This window comes from Podarcis melisellensis, assembly GCF_964234715.1.
Source record: "Podarcis melisellensis genome assembly, chromosome: 11".
Taxonomy (NCBI): domain Eukaryota; kingdom Metazoa; phylum Chordata; class Lepidosauria; order Squamata; family Lacertidae; genus Podarcis; species Podarcis melisellensis.
The window spans coordinates 35,744,733-35,765,114 of record NC_138543.1 but is presented as its reverse complement, the minus strand read 5'-3'; the positions used below and the strand labels follow the sequence as shown (position 1 = coordinate 35,765,114).

General features: G+C 37.6%; 1 protein-coding gene and 1 long non-coding RNA gene across 4 annotated transcripts in view; one reads left to right on the top strand and one right to left on the bottom strand.

Moving 5' to 3' along the window:
* Positions 1–11,756, bottom strand: part of LOC309379919 — a 281,744-nt gene extending 269,988 nt beyond the window's left edge. The window contains exon 1 of the long non-coding RNA XR_014172674.1: positions 11,612–11,756. This is a non-coding gene — a long non-coding RNA (uncharacterized lncRNA). The remainder of the gene's footprint in view (positions 1–11,611) is intronic.
* Positions 1–20,382, top strand: part of AP3B1 (adaptor related protein complex 3 subunit beta 1) — a 145,456-nt gene that overhangs the window by 35,775 nt on the left and 89,299 nt on the right. For all 3 annotated transcript variants that reach the window (XM_081929344.1, XM_081929343.1, XM_081929345.1), the window contains exons 4-11: positions 448–543; positions 2,793–2,953; positions 3,544–3,610; positions 9,219–9,401; positions 16,324–16,482; positions 17,599–17,696; positions 18,361–18,415; positions 18,508–18,579. In XM_081929344.1, the coding sequence (XP_081785470.1) occupies positions 448–543; positions 2,793–2,953; positions 3,544–3,610; positions 9,219–9,401; positions 16,324–16,482; positions 17,599–17,696; positions 18,361–18,415; positions 18,508–18,579 (891 nt within the window). The remainder of the gene's footprint in view (positions 1–447; positions 544–2,792; positions 2,954–3,543; positions 3,611–9,218; positions 9,402–16,323; positions 16,483–17,598; positions 17,697–18,360; positions 18,416–18,507; positions 18,580–20,382) is intronic.

Sequence of the window (20,382 nt, the reverse complement as noted above, 5' to 3'; positions counted from 1 at the left end):
CTAATTTGTAGTACTTATGAAACTAGAGCTTGGAAGCCTTTAATCTGTGAATCTGTTGTCTTAGGGAAGATACAATGACCATTATTCATGACTGTGCCCCTTCAGAAATACACATTGCATAAAATAAGTTTGGAAGGCAAAGTTCTTCCTGGACAACTGTTAGAGTGTATATTCTGAACTATATTAAATGATTCTGATTTGACTATCTTGAATCTCAACAACTACAACAGAATGCAAGACTTCTGCTGCTTCACGTTCCCTCCCTTTCAACCTCTTGTCTTTTGTGTCTATCTGCTTTAAGTTTATAACCACTTTTAACTATTAACTTTTACCCCTCTCCTCTTTAAGTCTTATGTGCTTTATTTTATTTGCATGTTTATATCTTATGCTGGTCTGCTACCATAATAAAGTTTGTTTTTTACTATTATGAACTAATTTGTTTTTCAGATTAAAAAACTTGTATATGTATACCTGATGCGCTATGCAGAGGAGCAGCAGGACCTGGCATTGCTATCAATTAGCACCTTTCAACGTGCTCTGAAAGTGAGTAAATGTCTAGTTAGCAGTGTTTTCCTGGGAAGTTGTCTGTCATTACAAAGGTATACATAATTTTTATTGGGGAAAGCAAGAACTAACTAGCTAAGGATGAGTAGAGGAATATTTAACATGTCCTAGAACCTTATGGTGATGGTGCTGGCCTACTTGGTATGGCTACTGTTATTAAACAGAGACTCCATTTGGGGGGGTCAGCTTTGCATAGAAAATATTCTGGTTTTGCATATGAAGTATGCATTTGTTTAGTCATGTTAGTCACATACAGTGGTGCCTCGCAAGACGAAATTAATTCGTTCTGCGAATTTTTTCATCTAGCGAATTTTTCGTCTTGCGAAGTACGAAATCCCATAGGAATGCATTGAAAATCAATTAATGCGTTCCTATGGTCAAAAAAAGTCCAAACAAAGCCAAATTTGGTACAACAAGAGTTTATTAAGTGCTCTTTAAAGTCACACATACTGTAAAGAGCATTTCAAAATTCAAACCCAGATTTTTTTTAAAAAAAAACAGCAGAGTGGCCCAATGGTCACAGAAAATCATAAAAATGCAGGGGGGGAAAAACACAAGCTTCCAGATTCTTGCAAACCCCTCCCCAACTGTTCCCCCAGCCACCTGGCACACAGAAATTCAAATCCAGATTTTTTTTAAAAAAAACAGCAGAGTGGCCCAATGGTCACAGAAAATCATAAAAATGCAGAAAAAAAACCACAAGCTTCCAGATTCCTGCAAACCCCTCCCCAACACCAAGTCCTTGAATTCCAAACATTCCAACCCAATATCCAAACCCCCCCAAAAAAGTTTTAAAAGCTTAACTTACCAAATGGCTGCAAAAGAAGTTTTGGAAAAGCTTCAAAAATCACCAAAGTCTTTAAAAACCTCAAAAAAGGCTACTATGTACACTGTGTTCTATGAGTTGCTCCTCAAAGTCAAGTCGCAACTGTATTAATGGTGTTAAGAAAAAGGAAACAAACTTGCAAGACGTTTTCGTCTTGTGAAGCAAGCCCATAGGGCAATTCGTCTTGCGAAGCAGCTCAAAAAACAGAAAACCCTTTCGTCTAGCGAGTTTTCCGTCTTGCGAGGCACCACTGTACAAGCAGAAAGTTTGTGAATTTTGTAAAGACTGCTTTCCCTCATTCCTAATTTAAAAGATAATCAGTTTATGTAGCAGAGATGAAGTTCTTCAATTCTGATGTGTCATTTACATTCCTTTCCCGATAATGGGCTCAGAACCATGGGGATGTGGAAATGAGATCTTGCTACTTCAGTGAGATGTTTTAGGTTTAAAAAGGTAGGATCGGTAGCACATGTTTGACTTATTCTGTTCTGATTTGGGGGCAGCTTAGAAATTAAGCAGTCAGTTCCTGAACATTTTAAAGACTTGCTTGGTATTGACATTCAAGCTAAGCAATCCTTAATTTTAATGCTTTATGCTACTTTGGCTGTCACCTCTTTATTTTATCAGAATATTGTCTAAAAGCATGCCAGATTTGCATCCACGTTTTATAAAGATCCTGCCTTCATTGCTTGGTAACATGCCTTTATTGAAAAGGGCTTCATGCCCAGATGAGAAAAGGAAAATGTAAACCTTGGCTGCTACAGACATGGCTGTCTCAGGCTTTAGAGCAGTTTTCCCCATAATTTGGGTTTGGATTGTGGGGGTGAGCTCAGGTGCTTTTAACAACTTCGGTGGTGTTAAGAGTATGGAGAAATATTTCTTAAATGTAGACTTGAGTACAGTACAGGCTCGAACTGTGTATCAGTCCTGTGCAAACAGCAGGGAATCTAAAGAGAGAGACAAAATGTTACAATATCTCCTAGATCTTTTAAATACAGTAGCAAGCAATTTAACTATCATCATAAAGCAAAATCAAGATTTTAAATTTAATTATGAGGTATCTCCCTGGGTTGACAAAGTACCATTGTTGCTATACAGTATAACATCTGATATATCTCTTGCAGTTTTCCCTCTTTCTATGGACTACTTTGGTCCTGGGCAAATGATTCTCTTAATCTTGGTATTTTCATTTGGAAAACAAGTCAATGGTGACTTGCCTGCAGAATTACTGTTTACAATAGTAGCAATAAATGGAAGGCACTCTCTTGTACTGGAGGTTATTTTGACTAAGCGTTGAATTAGAACTAAGAACTTAAAATGACATTTAAAAAATAGTCCCCAGTACAAAAGACCATATGCTTGAATTTATCTAATGACTATTGGTATTTTATTTTTATTTTAGGATCCTAATCAGTTAATCCGTGCAAGTGCTTTGAGAGTTCTATCCAGCATCAGAGTGCCAATTATTGTTCCGATTATGATGCTTGCTATCAAAGAAGCATCAGCTGATTTATCACCTTACGTTAGAAAAAATGCCGCCCATGCAATCCAAAAGCTTTACAGGTATGTTCTCTAGCCATAAATATGGAAGATAGGTATTTAGTGCTCAGTAGAGTGTGTTATAATGAAGTTTAGCTACAGCTTTTGATAACTGCTTCCTGCTAATGGGCATAAAATGAGCAAGACAACTTTGACTAAAGATTCTGAATTAACATAGTGAAGACCAGTCAATGCTGTATATTTGCAGCACTTATCAGAGTTATTTCATTAGTCAGATAAACTCCTGCCATTAATTGTTTGATTTCATTTTGCATATTTTTTTGTTGTATTTAAAATAATTTTTAGACTGCTTTCCATCAAAAAATCCTTAAAGCATTTTACAACCGTGAATAGAAGATCCATGAAACAACCTAGTACAGCACCAAACATAGTTAAAACATAGTCTGTTGAGCAAAACAAAGAAATGAAGCCTACAGCTTGACAGAATATTCTTAATAGAATTTTAAATATTTTATTTCCATGGGCCGGGTTGAAAGGATGGTGTGCAGGACTTGCAGCCCATTCAGTAAGAAGTAGCTTGAATAAGCCTTGGTGAAATTCATAATTCCACTCTTAAAATGAGAGAATCTGAATTCTTTTTGTTCAATTTTTAGCCTTGATCCTGAGCAAAAAGAACTGTTAATTGAAGTGATAGAGAAACTTCTGAAAGACAAGAGCACTGTAAGTAATACAGATTCAGCTTCTTTGTAATGCAATCAAAACTCTTCTTTTCACCTGTAACTTTATGGTACTTTAAACTTTAATCTGAACGGGGTAGAATGACTAGACAGGCAGAAGACACAATTTGGCACTGTGGGTGGAGAAGCATGTTACCAGTGCCTTACTTATTTCTTTTGGTTTATATTTCAGTCCTTTCTGAAAGGACTGAGGCCAAGAAGAGACATTTTAAGATCAATTCTTATGTAAATGAACCCATAAAAACTCCTCAGTCGTAAGTTTCTTCTTCCTTTCCCCCTGTGTAGCTATTTGAGTGTGAATACTGGAAACCAGTTCTAGAAGCAACAGCATCTTTTGAAAGATGTTCACTCTAAATGTCCAGGTAGCTACTGAGTAGGCTACTGTGTTCAGATTAGTTCCTTAGCAGATTTGGCCTTTATAGACCACACATAGCACCGTGGTATGCAGTCTGGTATGGAGAGCATCTTCATTGTTAATCCATGCCATGATTATTGACATGTGTGAGTCAGAAGAAAAATGGCATCCTCTTACAGTTTTAGGAAAAACACTCTGGGCACTGTTTCACTGTGATCCAAATTGTCATATGAGTCCCTAGGATGATCCAAGGTGAATGTTGGGAAAGTAACAAGTTGCCATTCTATGGACTTTGTTATATTTTGGCTCCCTGGAATCTTGAATAGAAACAAAATGGTTTTCTTTCATCCTTAGACACAAAATGTTAAAGTTGTGGAGTGAGATGACAATCTCACCACTATTTTATAGCAGATTCTTAGTTCACTGATGTTCAAAGGGCTTTTAAGGTCTCCAGCTGTGGGTGTAAATACAGCTTTCTTTTGAAGCAAATTGAGTGCCCATGTGCCCTGTGAAGGCTAGATAGGATTATCTGTAGCAGCTGACTCTTGGGAGGTCAAATAATTTGCTTGTTAAAAATGAGCTGAAGAATTGGTGATGGCTTTGTGATGAGATTACTGATGTGTTCTAAACTAGAATATTACCTTTGGGAAAATGGAACAAAGTAAGGTGCATTCTTTTAACATATTTAACAGATATGCTAGAAGTAATGTGTAGCGTTCAGATTACAGATGTAAGGGTAACCTAGTATTTTCCAAAGTTATTGATTCAATGTTGATAAAAAGCTTTACTGCTGTGGTGGGAAAATAACTTGAGTTTGTGCAGATGCTGTATTGTGATAGATCTATTATCCAGCTATTAGAAGATAAATGACTGATCTTTACCAGCTTCCATGCTTCCAGAAAATTGAAATAAGAAGGGGAATATCATTTGGGCTGTATGATTAGGGCAGGTGGGATGGCCATTAATTTAAGAGAAGGAAATGTTGGCAGCATAGGCCAACTTGCACCATATTATCAATCAAACCTCGATACACTTCTTGTGATGACCCAGCACTCTCAGGTTTTTGCAACGTTAATTAGAATTCATGACAAAATAGATGCAAGGAAACATTTTGTACCCTTCATAATTTTATAGAAAATTTATTGTTATTAGAGGAACCATTTGCTTAGTGTGATTTTTTTCATTACCAGCTTGTCAACTAGCATAGATAATCTGGAGAAAATATGAACTCCATAGATTGGGTGTCACTTTTGTTGATGGTTCATGTAGTTTACCTTGGAGCGCAGCTAATGGCTGAAGTTCATAGCAACAGCACAGAAAAACGTGGCAACCAGTGAAAGACAAATGAACCATGTTTATTGCTTTAATATAAAAAATACATAAATGGAAAGCTGTATTTGAATTTGTTGAGCTCATTGGTAGTTTTATAGGTATGATTTATTTTTTCTTGCACAAAAAAACTATTTAATTTTCATCTCAGTATGTCAGTGTCACTGTAAACCGTTTTTTTGTTTTGTTTTTTATGTTTTGATTGAATCATTCTGTTTTAATTCAATGTTTTATGGGATATTGAACATTTAATAAACTAAGATCATCAGCTGTTTCCCAAATATTTAGATAGGTCCCAGCATAGTGGAAATTTGCTTTGAGGTGTGCTGTTGTCTAAAAACATGTAGAATCAAGATCAATTCAAATTATAGCTTGAATAGGAAAGAACTTACTGTTAATCATTTATGTTTAGCGCAGAACATGTTTGTAAATTCTGGCGTGGAGGGTGGAGTGGAGTGTTATATGATGGAGTTGTTACAAATAAGTTAATATTCATATCTCTATCTTTTCATAAATACAATGAACTTTTTAAAGTGGATGCTGAAGATTCTTACTCCTTGTGAAAGACCTGCCATTCTAAATACACAAATTGATTTTGCCCCACCTCTGTGTTTACTGAATTTGTACACCCTCTTTCAAGGTGTAGAAAGAACAGTGCCTTAGTTTACTATTAGTAGTCTTGGAAATGTCAGTTTCTGCCTAACTGGTAATTAGCTAGCCAAAAGGCAACATTCTGAGCTTTCTGTGTGTAGCCTTAATTTTAGGGTAATATGAAATTTAAATTGAATATTGGCAAATGAGGAGTAACTATTCTTCATTTCGCTCCCCTTAAAACTCTTGTGGAGAAGTAGCACCTGTAGCTACAATGACTATGAATTTTTATGTTTAGCTAAATAATTGCAGGTTTATAGGTTGTTTGTGGGATCTTGGTGTATGTATGTGTTTAGATAATGTAAATAGGGGGAATGGACAGAAAGAATTCTTCTTTCTGCACTTTGTTAAGTGCAATATTTTTATTTTATATGAAAGCTTGCGTGCTTTCATATGTAGTCAGGTAATGTTGATAATATTAATTAATGGCAGTGTTAACTAATGTAAATAGTTGTAAAAACTGTAGAAAGAAAAAGATTGTAAACGTCAACAATGAGACATTTTCCTCCTACAAGTGATGTGATATAGAAAATAAATGTAAGTATAATGCATTTTCTTTAGTCCCTTACAAATAATCAATTCCCTTCTTTATGGAATGAGTTGTATACATGCTGGGACCAGCAGGTACCAGTACATAGCAGGGCTGGAGACAATAAATGCAACGTCACGTTTATAGTTATTGGTAATTTGTGAAATCCCCACAGGACTTGGAACTTGTTTAGCATAATAGCAAGACTATATTCTGAGCTGTTTTCTTTCAGTTGTAATCGTAGGTGCATACTAATAAACCAAATGTCAACCAAAAAATAGGGGGAAACTCTAACAAGTGAATATCATTGTATTTAATATTTTTCCAAAAGTGCCATTTCAATAAATTGTACTTCTATTTAATTGCTTACTTTAAATCATTGGGGAAATTTTAGAGGTTGAAATGCAGATCCCCAGTGCTCTGCTAGAAGGTGACATTAATTTTCTTACAGAAAGCGGCTTCACATGCATGCTTAACTGCATACATATCAGTTGCTTCATACAGAAGCCTGATCATAGGAGCTATTTTGCATAGCATGTGGTGGAAACAAAACAAAATTTTATTAAAGCAGTTGCTGGAGGGGTGGGAAGAGATAATAGGCAATACACAGTGACAAGTGGTTATGTCATATTTGCAACTGATAGCTGACAGGGCAATGAGATGCATTATTTTCAGTACTAGTATTTTTGCTAACTCTTGTACAAGCAACAATTGGTAGATAAAAAAATCGAAAGGTTCAAAATGGTTTTTTAAGGCTGTCTGAAATAAAGTGGCACACTGCTTATCATTCAGGAAGGTAATCTCATTAATCTTTGAACAATCCTAGGATGTAATATAATTTTATGACAGAAGAACGTGAGAGTGTATGTGGCTAATATGTACCTTTTGTACTACATATTATTATAGGGGACAGATAAAGTTTGAATTTGTTATGTATGTTTTAAGAGGTTGGCACAGTAAATATTCATTTTTTGCCATCTGTGGCATATGATCTCTTGCTTTCTCTGGTATATATGGACAATACTGTAGTCTGCAAACACTAGTGTGGATATAAGTACTGTACTCATTTATGGCTGAACATTTAATAATGTTTTTATATGGACAAAGACTTATGGGTCCTTCAGTGATCCCACTCCAAAATTTGTTTTGATTTTAAACATCACTGTGAGAGTCTGAGGTATATAACACTTTTAACATGTACTACTCAAGCCATCATAACTAACTGGCTAGTATATTTCAAATTTAAAAGCACATCATGCATTAAAAGTACATTAAACAAGGCAACTAAAACCTAAACAAAACATGTTGGGTTTAAAGGAAAAGAAAAGAAAGTTTTCAGGTACCCAATCAATGCATGTTTTACTTGGGAGGAAGCCCCATTGAACTTGGTTGGGATTTACTTCTGAGTAACAGTGGCAATTTTAATCTGAAATCTTAGGCATAGTACAGACCCCAGAACTCAAAAACTGCTTGCATTTATGAGATTCCCTGTCGCAAAATGTGCCTAGAACAATGGGAGTTTCAAACACTGTGTGAAAGAATTGAAGAATGAAGAGCCCTCAAATATTCCATAGTACCTTCCTACAATGTATTTTACTCCTGGTACTATGTGTTGTCTTCAAGTTTCAGATTCAGTGCTAGTTACAGAAAGCTCATACCAAGAACTAACTTAGTTGGTCTTTAAGGTGCTACAGGAAGGAATTTTTTTTGTTTAGATTCAGTGCTGTTATTTAGAAGCGATATTAACAAGTGGACGCCCCTATACTTACTACATCCATCAACTGAACTACACCTTATCTAACTGAACAAGATAGCTGATGGGCTTGCTCTTAAGCTCATATTCATATTAAAGCTACAGTAACATATATCATCATGAGCTGTGTGTGCCAAGGGGGCTGTACAATGAGAGAGTGAATAAGGCATGGAAATGGGAGTGATCTGTGTGCAAGGGAGAGTTGAAGAAGTAAGGAGAAGGTTGGAAAGGAAAAGGAAATGAAAGTGAAAATGGGGGGTGCAAAGGGAGTTCCAAAAAAGGAGGGAATGGGGTTGAAGATGAAAGCGGGGGCATGAACGGGTCTGAAGAAAAGGAGGGGGAGATGGCTCCATAATTGGGAGGAGGAAGATGCAAGGGGTTACCATGGGGTTGGTTTGCATGTAATGGGGTTGCACAAAAGAAAGAAGGAGGAGATGTGGAAATGGGGATGAAGGTGAAAAGAGGTGTAAAGCAGGACTGCAGAATAGACGAGTGAAGTGGCTTCAGAAATAGGGTTCAGAATCTTAAAAGCAAACTTAATAGTTACATGAGGTGGGAAGGAGAAGCTTGAGGGGGTTAATATGGGAGGAATGGCAGTGGGGTTGGTGAGCAGAGCGAGCAGGGGCATAGACCCAGTTATATGTATATAATCTTAAATGAATAAATCACACATCTGCCTGAAGAGTGGTCCTCTATGGCTGAGTTCTTCTGGATTGCTAAGTGCTCTTCCAACCTTTAAGTGCTTTTTGCCAAAGAATAAAGCCATATCAATTGACAGACAATTAAGAAAGCAGATGTAGCCAATTAGATAAAGTGGCACATCCACTGTCTGGAGAGCATTTCCACAAGATAGGAAATAAAATGAAATAAAGGCTACAGAGTAGCTGCATTTCTCACAAACCTGCTTGTCCTTCAAACTTACTATAAGTCCATTGGAGTTACTGATTCTTATATGCTTGATTCTTGTTCTCTAGCTTGTAGCAGGAAGTGTTGTGATGGCATTTGAAGAAGTCTGTCCAGACAGAATAGATCTCATTCACAAGAACTACAGAAAACTCTGTAATCTGTTGGTGGATGTGGAGGAATGGGGACAAGTTGTCATCATCCACATGCTGACTCGATATGCACGCATGCAGTTTGTCAGCCCTTGGAAAGAGGTAAGTAACTTTTAAAAAGTTACTTTGAATACTTCTAGCTTGTTAGGAGCAGGTTTAGTAACAAACACTTTCAGGAGTGTACATCAGTAGCTCTCAGATGGCCTGTACAACTGATCCAACAGTTTGCTTATTAGCATCGTTAATGATTTGTCACACATCAAGACCATCAGACAAGGAGTATCAAAATGAATAAACTTATCATTATTTTGTAGATTTCTGAGAGAAAGTATTTTTGTGGGGAATGAGCAGTCAACTCCTCTCCACATCAGCTAGTATGGGCTTGATTGGATCTTCTAAATGAAGTCTTAGTCATTGTATTTCTGGAAATACACTTACAATGCCACACTTTCTGACACTTTACAGTCAGGCAGATAGATTGATCTTGAAGATGAGTGCAGTCTTGTAACTTGGCTCACAAAAGTTACTATCTTGCAGAAAAAAGTAGAAAAACAAACCATTATATCAAGCAGGTTTGCTGGAGAAGAACAGATCTATCTCTGTTTTGTACTAGCTGTGGACAAACAGATCCTTCTTTCCTCATGCTTAGCACAGTAACAAAGTGGGTTGGTAGAGAAGGAATGAAATGATCTTCTTCTTTTCTGCCAGCCCACTCATCTGCATGGAATTCTTGGTCACCTATTACTACCAGGCGATTTGTTAAATACAAGGCTTACTTAATGGATTATTGATCATATTGGATTGTTTGTCAGATTGAGTTGTACTGGCTTTCTGCATTTTAAAACTGGTGAGAGCATTTTCAGATGCGAAATGATTTACCATCATTCTATTACGGCTCTCATGCCGTCGTAAACTTGTATTTCCTACACTTATACAGTGGTACCTCGGGTAACATACTCTTCAGGTTACAGACTCCACTAACCCAGAAATAGTACCTCAGGTTAAGAACTTTGCTTCAGGATGAGAACAGAAATCATGCTCTGGCGGCGTAGCAGCAGCGGGAGGCCCCATTAGCTAAAGTAGTGCTTCAGGTTAAGAACAGTTTCAGGTTAAGAACGGACCTACGGAATGAATTAAGTACGTAACCAGAGGTACCACTGTACTCTAATGGGCTCTAACCTGAGGTACCACTGTATGTTAAATTCCATCCCCTAGTAAAACTTGTAGTACTACAAGATAATGTTATGTGTGTTACTGTTTTTTGTGTTGGCATGTGTGGTATTTTATCTTCTGCATATATTGCTTGAAAGGCTTCTTCTAAGCATCACATGTCCTAGCCTACATGTTGTATGCAGACACTTGGATTGGGTTTTTCCATTGCTTTATCCTGAAAGGTTGACAGGAGGTTATACAGTGTTTTAGGAATGTAATTGTATGCTGTACAACACCATGATATTTTTTTCCTGTTGGCAGAATAGAACTTTTGCACGCGCGTGTGCGCGCGCACACACACACACACACACACAATGTAAGGTTGTAGTCATCGTCTGCCATATTGGTGGCCACACCAGTAGGCAGACCCAGGGAGAGTGGAGGCAATGTGTACTGCTGTCCCCTCTGTTAAACACATCTGTAGCAAGGCATAATGGAGCAGGGGAGGCTCTTCACACAGCAGTTTAGCAAGCCACTCTGTGAATCACCTCCCCCAAATTTTTAAAAGGAGAGTTGGTGAGCATGGCGGAGGCATCAAGGGAGTGTGTTTGGTCATGTGGGGGGAAAGGGCTGTTGGCAAGGAGGTAGGTGGGGTTGGTGGGTGGAGCAAGCAGTGGTGGCAGCCCCTAGTGTGTATATGATTCAATGGATGATGGATTAATGTTTAGCTTTTTGACTTGTTTCATATAGGCAAGAATAAAGGACACTTTTATCAGATTGGGTTTGTGCATTCATACTGTAATATTTCCTCATAATTCCCCTTGATCATTCTAGGTACTCTTTTCTGAATCTTTTCTAGTTCTACAATATTCTTTTTTAGGTGCCGCAAGCAGAACTGCATATACTATTAAAAGATTACCATAGATTAGTATAATATTATGCTATTGACAGTTTTATTTTCAATCCCGTTCCTGATGAGTCCTAAAATAGAATTTTTTTACAAACTTTACATCTGTTGACATTTTTATTGCGATATTTACCACAGATATCTTTTCTGGTCACTCATTGCCAGTTTAGAGCCCATTAGAGTACAGTGATACCTCTGGTTACGTACTTAATTCGTTCCGGAGGTCCGTTCTTAACCTGAAACTGTTCTTAACCTGAAGCACCACTTTAGCTAATGGGGCCTCCCGCTGCCGCCTCCTCCTGATTTCTGTTCTCATCCTAAAGCAAAGTTCTTAACCCAAGGTACTGTTTCTGGGTTAGCGGAGTCTGTAACCTGAAGCATATGTAACCCGAGGTACCACTGTATATAAGTTTCAGCCAGCATATACAAGCCATTTTCTGGAGACTATATCAGCGTCTCACTGGGATCAATTAATGCTATACACCCATCTTCATTTTGGGGATGTCCTTGAAGAATGGGTTATCCAGTTAATGGAAGTTGTAACTTCCTTTGCTGACTGGAAGGCTGTGTGTGGCTGTATTCATGATAAACAGGTTCAGCAGCGATGAGATTGGTGCAATCCTGAAGTCTTTCTTCCCATTTGTCATTCCTCTTCCTATGTACATAGTATTTTTCCCCACAAAATTATGATATGTAGTGCAGATAGCTTCATGACCTGGATTGATCAAAGTCAGTCTAGTCAGAACAGAAAAGACAATGCTGCTTCCAGTTACATGTGAAACAAGATCTTTTTGCTGTTTAACCTGCACACTAACATTCCTGTTCATATCCAGATGTCTTTTTCTTTTCTTCTTTAGTTTACTTCTATTAACATACTCTGTACAGGAATATTATTGTGCTTGAGGGAGATGAATAGCATTCATTCAATGATTCAGTCACCTCTGGAATTTTTTTATCATTCTGTTTTTATTTGATAACTTTGAAGCAAATAATGCAGTAGATTAGATTTTCATAATGTTCGTTGCTGCCATCAGCATTGCCCATCACTGGTTACTGATAAGAGGATTCCATCTCTTGGATTCGATGGGACTTGCAGTGAAAGAAAATAATTCATGTTTGTTGTTTCAGCCACTTTTTAAAATTTTCAGTTGTGAAGGAGTTTTAGATGAATTGCCACAACAGCATTTCATATCTTACCCCAAACCTTCATAATAGTTGCAACAAATGAAGTTGTATTTTTGTTGCTACTGGAAAATTTATTGTAGTTATCTCACTTTTCATTCAAATCCTTGTTTCTTTCTGTACCATTCTTGTGGGCATGGGCACATTTTTAGCTTTTGCTGCCACAAGGATGACAAGGTATTGCAGTTTTTAAGAACAGGCAATATCACTAGCTGCTCACTCATAAATGCTGCCTGATAGAGGCCCAGCACAACTGCAGTGTGTCCAAACTCATAAATGTTGTTAAGAAACTGCAAGTGGTTTACGTGCTGCTTCTCCTTTAGTGTTGTATTCATTACCACTGCACTGGTGGTAGCCCAGATTAGTACCAGTCCATATGTAATACTACAGCACAGTTAAAACTGACAAAGAAAGAGGATTGTGTTTGTAAACCTGGGAGCCACTCTGTCTCTTAACCATGATTAAGAGATTGGCAGTATTATGTCTGCACAGGGCAAGAAAGTTCAGAAACCAGATTGGTTTCTTGCTAATTTAATTGCTAAAATAGAAGGAGAACCTCTTTGAAATCAGCAGGTCTCCATGCTTTTTTCAATAGGTTCTTAAATAAACACATAACAAGGTTTCTTGTGTAGTAGAACAGATTTTTAATTTAGTTTATTTGCATCATTATAGATCAGTATTTAGACTGTTTATATGTAAATGTATGATTTGAGGAACAATTAACTGTTGACAAAGTATATTGCAGTCATATCAATTGCAGTGCATTTTCCATAATTTTTCTAACTGACATCTTTGATAAATAGTGGTTGCCAAGTCAAAACCGATTATACAGTGCACTAGGAATTCATGGTGCTGTCAGGGAGAAGACCGATTGACTTTAAATTTACATATTAATGAGAAGATTTGTTAAGGGGGTGCTTGACTATAGAAAATAACAGCATATTTATAGGGCACGACATTTTATAAATAAAGCTGATGCAGGAAAATGGAAATTAAACCTTTCAGATTAATACATTCAAGAATGTTAAAATGCATATTTGCATTTTTATTTTATGAATTTACCTTCTTTTTCAGAGCAGTATATTTCCTCCTCCCCAAGTTAAATGTTCTGCTCTTGCAGGATTAGTAATTTTGAATTATTTTGTGTACCTCAACAGGTAAAGGGACCCACCAATAAACATAGAGGAAGATCATAGATTACGGTGTATTAATTTTGGTACAAGCCCTATTATCTTCATTCTTACAAAAGAATAAAGATTCATATCCCTATTAGGATTTTGTGATAGTATAGTAGTGCTAGTCATACTGATATAAGACTTAAAATATTTAGTGTGTAAACACTCTAGCTTTTATTTCATATAAATGAGTATCTTGAAAGCATGTCTTTCAAGTTCACCAGTTCATTAGCTGTTGATTTTAAAATGTGTGTTCCAAGCTTAATTACACAGAACCATTAGCGGTTGGTATAATTGTTGGGATAAGAATTCAAATCTTGCCTGGCAACTTTGCCTTCAGTGGGTAACAAAAAAGGTGATAAACTAACTACATCTAGCACTGTGCGTTAAATTTTACTCATGAATTCAGTCATTGCAGACCTCTGGCCCATTGCTGAGTTTCTCCCGAGTGAAGATACAGCTGTTAAAATCACAAGTACCATGTTTTCCTCATAACAGTCCTAAACTCTGAGGTTGCTGTCCTGTACCCATATACCTGGCAGAAAGCCCCATTAAGCACAAAGAGGCTTCTGAAGTAGATGTTGTATCATTGGACTGTAAGTTAACAATACAGTGAATTCTTAATGGATGCTGCACAGCAGGAAACATGCCTAAGCATCGATGCAAAGTTTTCACATTTTGCATTTACCATTTGTGAAGGGGATTCTTTAACTTCCACCTGCACTTATTGTATGGTAGTATTTTCAGAAAATACCTTCTGCGATCCAGAACCCCCAGGTCAGCTAAGTGCAGTGGTGGGGTGGCAATTGGAAGAGCTGGGCGAGCTGGAGCTGCTTGTTGCTGCTGCCAGTGCTGGGCCTGATGGCAGGCCAGTCCTGACTCTGCAAGGTGCAGGGTGCAAGTCACCATAGCGCCTAGCAGATTACAGCCTTCGGATGTTGCCAAGGAGTGCAGGACGCATCAGCAGCGTTGGCACGGGGTGAAATCCACCCCAGCACCTAGCCGAGTGGGGTCATCTGGTGCTGCAAACTTGCTAACTTGTAAATAACTACTTAGACGAAACCTGCCCTGAGTTCAGTGGGCCTTACTCCCAGCTAAGGGTGTGTGTTTTATCTAGGCAGCCAGGGCTCCTTCAGATGACGATATCTTTTTGTACTAGGTCAGTGAGCACCACTTGTTTTTAAAATTCTCCCATATATACAGAACTTACAGACTGTATCTGTAGGTTCCCCCTCTGTGTCAAATAACTGGGGTCAAATAAGTGTTGTTTACTTTTTCTAATACTGTACATGGAAGATGGATCTCCCTCGGAAGGTTCTGGACTCTCCTTCCTTGGAGGTTTCTAAGCAGAGGTTGGATGGCCATCTGCCATTGATGATTTAGCAGAGTTTCCTATGCTTTTCTGTTTCAACAATATTTCATTATGTTTCTATTATTTTATGTACTTTTATTTTGTATAAACTATAAAAATTATAAATAAAAATATTTACAAACAAAACATTTAAATAGATACTTTCTACCAGTAGAACAAGAGGGGGCATGGGCGTAGCCAGGGTTTTTGTTAAGGAGGGGGGGATAGAACCTCAGATTTGTCTTGATTTGTCTTGTTTTGTCTTGATTATTACTCATGGGGGACAGCTGTCCCCCCATCCCCCTTGGATAGGCCCATGGTGGGGCACAGGAAGGAAACAAGGTTGGAAGGGGGCCACAGTCAGAAAAAGGTTGGGAAATATTGGTCTATGGTGTTTCTGTCCCTAAATAGCTAATACCAAAGAAAAAAAAATGTGTACAACTTAAAAGCATGTGGAATACTATAAGAATGGCCCAGAGCAGCCAATGTCTTAGTAATGCTGAGTCCTGCATTTTTACTAATTGTAGTTAGTGTTTACCCACAGTATATAAAGCTCTCCATTTCAAAGCCAGGATGACTAAAAAGAAGCTTAGGGCACCCTTTGTTCACCTATTAGTTACACTCTAAGTTTTAGATTCTACAGATATTTTTTGAGTTTTGAATAGAGTAACTTGGGCACAATAATTTTACATCCTTGTAGTCTTTAAGAAAGCAACAGCAAACCATTACTCTCCAAATCTTTTGTCTCCGCAGTATGGTATTTGAAAACATTGAAGTTAGCATATACTTTTTATAACATGCCAAATAATGAGGCTGTTATTTTATGTGAACTCATAATGTCTCTTGATGGTCCCAGGGAAATGGGTGGTTAAGCGTATATGAAAGTATGGGTCTGTTTGGGGGAATAGATTTTGTACCCTGGAAGATTCACTGATTGATCTCTAAGGTTTCGTGCTATATTTGATTTATGGTTCTCCTCCTATTATTCTAGTATATAGACATACTGCTTATTGAGCTTTTGCTTGGTCAGCTGAATTACAGAGGCCCAGGCAGCCAATAGATGTTTTTTTCTTCAGGCTCTGAGAAAGAAACAGTGTTTGCCAGGAATCTGTTGGGAAATTTGAGCTGTAGTTCAAATTCAAAATATGCTAAACAAAATTTAGAAGGTGACATACCCTATTTATGTTTTTGGTGCTACCTGAAAGTGAAAAGTAAAGCAATATGCATGCTTGTATGTGTTTTTCTTACCTTTGATAGGAAGGAATTCTGGAAGAGTATAGTGAGAAGAATTTCTATGGATCTGAAGAAGAGCAGAAAGAGAAAAATCCGGAAGCGAACAAGCCCTATTCTATGGACCCAGACCACCGATTGCTTATACGAAATACAAAGCCTTTACTACAAAGCCGGAATGCTGCCGTAAGATTAACTTCATAAATGTCTTTGGGGTTTTTAAAAGCCAGGCCGTGTTTTTTAATTTAGCCATTGAAAATAGTCTGTACTGAATACAACAGATTGGAAATGTAAAGAAAATGAAGGTACATTCTTTCACCTCTTGTGGACATGCCCGAGGATCAAGGCTTTCTGGGAAATGATATATAATGAAATGAAAAAGGTATTTAAATATACCTTCTTGAAGAAACCAGAGGCCTTATCCTGGGTATGGTTAGCCATGTGGTGTTAAAGAAGGATAGAACTTTGTTTCTGTATGCCACAACAGCAGCAAGGATCCTTATTGCAAAGTATTGGAAGACACCAGATCTACCTACCTTGGAAGAATGGCAGATGAAAATGACAGACTATATGGGACTGGCGGAGGTGATGGGCAGAATCTGCGACCAGGAGAAGGAGACAGTGGAAGAAGATTGGAAGAAATTTAAAGACTATCTTAATAAATACTATAAGATTAATGAATGTTAGATAGACAGGGGTCTTAAAAATAATGTGGTTTTTCAGAGACCTTGATTAAGAAAAGGAATGGAATTAGCGAAAATTTTTGGGAAATATGGGAATGGATTTGCTGACAGGATAATGAAATTAGAATACAAAATGGGGAGGTATGAGGAAGTCAGGAAAAATAGGTTGAGAAAATAAGATTTGAAATTATACTTGTTGTTTGGTTTTTTTTGTTCTGTTTTTTTTTAATGTTGTTGTCTGTATTGGTATTTGTATGCTTTTACTGGAAATTTTAATAAATATCTTAAAAAAAAATATAGATATCCAAATAGATATCCAAACATAACCACCATGTAACGTGCAGGCCTACCTTGCCATGTATTCTGGCTTAGTATATTTTAAAGCTTGAGGGGGGTGGACCTTGAAGCTAGCTTTTTTCCCTACACTTGTTTTTTCATCTGCTAAGAAAGCTGCTTATAATTCAGAGAAAATAATGTAATACCTGATGTCTTTGAATATGTTCTTTTGCTTCAAAGAACATAAGAAATTAAAAATTTCTGTATGCAAATACGTTTATGCTATGTGAAAGAAAAGCGTAATTACCAGATGAAAGGAGGTGACTTGTCATCATTTTTTCAGGTGGTGATGGCAATTGCACAACTTTATTGGCATGTAGCACCGAAATCTGAAGCTGGAATTGTTGCTAAATCATTAGTACGTTTACTTCGTAGTAACAGGTAAATCAAGCATACTTTTCTGCTGATTTTTCCAACAGTGGCTGGTAAAAAGTTATGAAAGGGTAAACTGGTTTTCATTTGTATAAGAGTAATTTAGGTATTCATACATGGATTTGATCAATATTTACAAAATCTGAAACATGTTAATAGTATTTAATGAGCTCAATTTTATAAAGCTCACTGGAAAAGAAGGATAGTGTACATTCATGAGGTATAAATTTGGTTCAAAATCAAGATCTGGCACAAGCATACAATGGAAGTAGGTTTTAAAGATTAAGCTTCAGGATTTATGCATTCCCTCTCCTGCCACCATTCTCTCATGTTAGTTCCTACATACACCTATCCTGCCTTTTTAAAATGAAATGAAACCAAGTATGCTTCTGTAAATTTACTTTGACTATATGGGTTTAATCAAGGTTCTCAAAGGAGTGTACCAGATTTCATTTCCACCAATGTTGGCAGTGTTTGCAATAACTCTGAACCCATTTAGTACTTTAAAGAAAGAACTTTGATATTCCATTATATAACATATCTTCAAAATCATTTTGAAGAGCATTCTAAGAATTTAAATAACCTTTACTTTTGAATCTAGCTCTTTAAAAATGTTTCTAATAGAGCAGTGCTTGAGAGTTATGCATATTAATTATCTAACGTTGACTTTTAGGGAAGTACAGTACATTGTTCTCCAGAATATAGCAACGATGTCAATCCAACACAAGGTTTGACGTTTTGAATACATAACTTCAAAATTGCTACATTTTAACCTCAGTATAATTACTAAATATTGTTAATTTGTGTTTTCCCTCCCCAGGGCATGTTTGTGCCTTACTTGAAGAGTTTCTACGTTAGGTCAACTGATCCAACTATGATCAAGACATTAAAGGTATGGTTTTATATTTTATATTTATATTAAATACACTAATTATTCTTAATAGGATGAATTGTTCCTCAGCATTGACCTTAAGATAACACTTTTGTAATACTAAAACAAAAAAAGCAAAGTTCCAACCCATCTCTTTAGAAATTTTATCTTGAGCAATATTATGAGGAATATACCGTATATACTCGAGTATAAGGCGAGCCAAATATAAGCCGAGGCACCTAATTTTACCACAAAAAACTGGGAAAACTTATTGACTTGAGTATAAGCCAGTTCACCACACCACAAACCTGCTTTCGGGTTGCTCGCTCCTCCTCCACCGCCAACAGCGGCAAAGGCGGAGGAGAAGGAAGGAGTAGTCAAAAGGGCTGCTTTCGGGCTGCTCATTCCTCCTCTGCCGCCACCGACAGTGGCAAAGGCGGAGGAGGAGGAAGGAGCAGCCTAAAAGGACCCTCACTCGAGTATAAGCCAAGGGGGACATAAAAAATGTTCTGAAAAAGTCGGCTTATAGTCAAGTATATACGGTACTCTGTGTTGTGAACAATTTAAACTGTAGATAGTATACTCTTGCACGTTTAATTAGCAGGAAAACCTGGGTTGAACAGGGCTTGCTTTCTAGTAAGCATAAAATCGCTTGCTGAGTCTTTAAAAGGAAGACAATTTTTTTTTTAATGCAGAACCTTAGTGCAATTTGTAGTAAGCAATAAGTAAAAGATCTGCATTTAATTAATCTCTACTAATGTCAAAGAGGACAGAAACGTAAGTTGTTACATGTAATGTGTTTAAATCTACTGCAGGCTTCCTCAACCTCGGCCCTCCAGATGTCTTGAGACTACAATTTCCATCATCCCTGACCACTGGTCCTGCTAGCTAGGGATCATGGGAGTTGTAGGCCAAAAACATCTGGAGGGCTGAGGTTGAGGAAGCCTGATCTACTGTATAGGAAGCAAAGAATGATGTAGCAGGGGAAAAGAGAACAACTTTCTTCCGTAATTAGTTATTAGAAAGATTGGGATTACATAAATTTCTGTATATTATATATATACACACCACTAGAAATGCAGATGTGAAATTGTGAATTGAGTACAGAGTATAATGACTTAACATGTTTTGAGTCTAAAGTCTCTCAACTTCAGAGTGACCTTGACTCTTCAGTTCCAAGTCAGGTACCCAGCGCCACAACTGATGATGTGTTGTGGAATAGGTTTCAGCTTATGCAGCCAGATGAGGTTGACAGGGTGCTTGTGGCTATTCACCCAGCCATAGACCCTATTGATTCTTGTCCCTTTTGGCTTATTGGATCTCACAAAGGGTGTTTGACTGTTTGAGTCCAGAATGTAGTTAACACTTCATAACATGAAGGGGTGGCCCCTGTTGCCTTGAGAGAGCCACTCCTAAAAAAGTTGTTATGGAACCAGTTGCAAAGATCTGCTTCCTAGGGAAGGCAGTGTAAAAGGTCATCTATCTAGACCTTTTTGAATCTGGTTTGAATTGGTCTTTGCTGAGAGTGGGACAAGAGGCATATGACCCTGCTTCTGCTTCTTTACCTTTCATTACCATTCATTATGGTGTCCTCCTGGACTGGCTCCAAGGAATGGAAATTGGGGTTACAGTGCTACCTCGGGTTAAGAACATAATTCATTCCAGAGGTCCGTTCTTAACCTGAAACGGTTCTTAACCTGAGGCGTACTTTTGCTAATGGGGCCTTCTGCCACTGCACTGCTGGCATGCGATTTCCGTTCTTATCTTGGGGCAAAGTTCTTAACCTGGAGCATCCACTTCCTGGTTAGCAGAGTTTGTAACCCA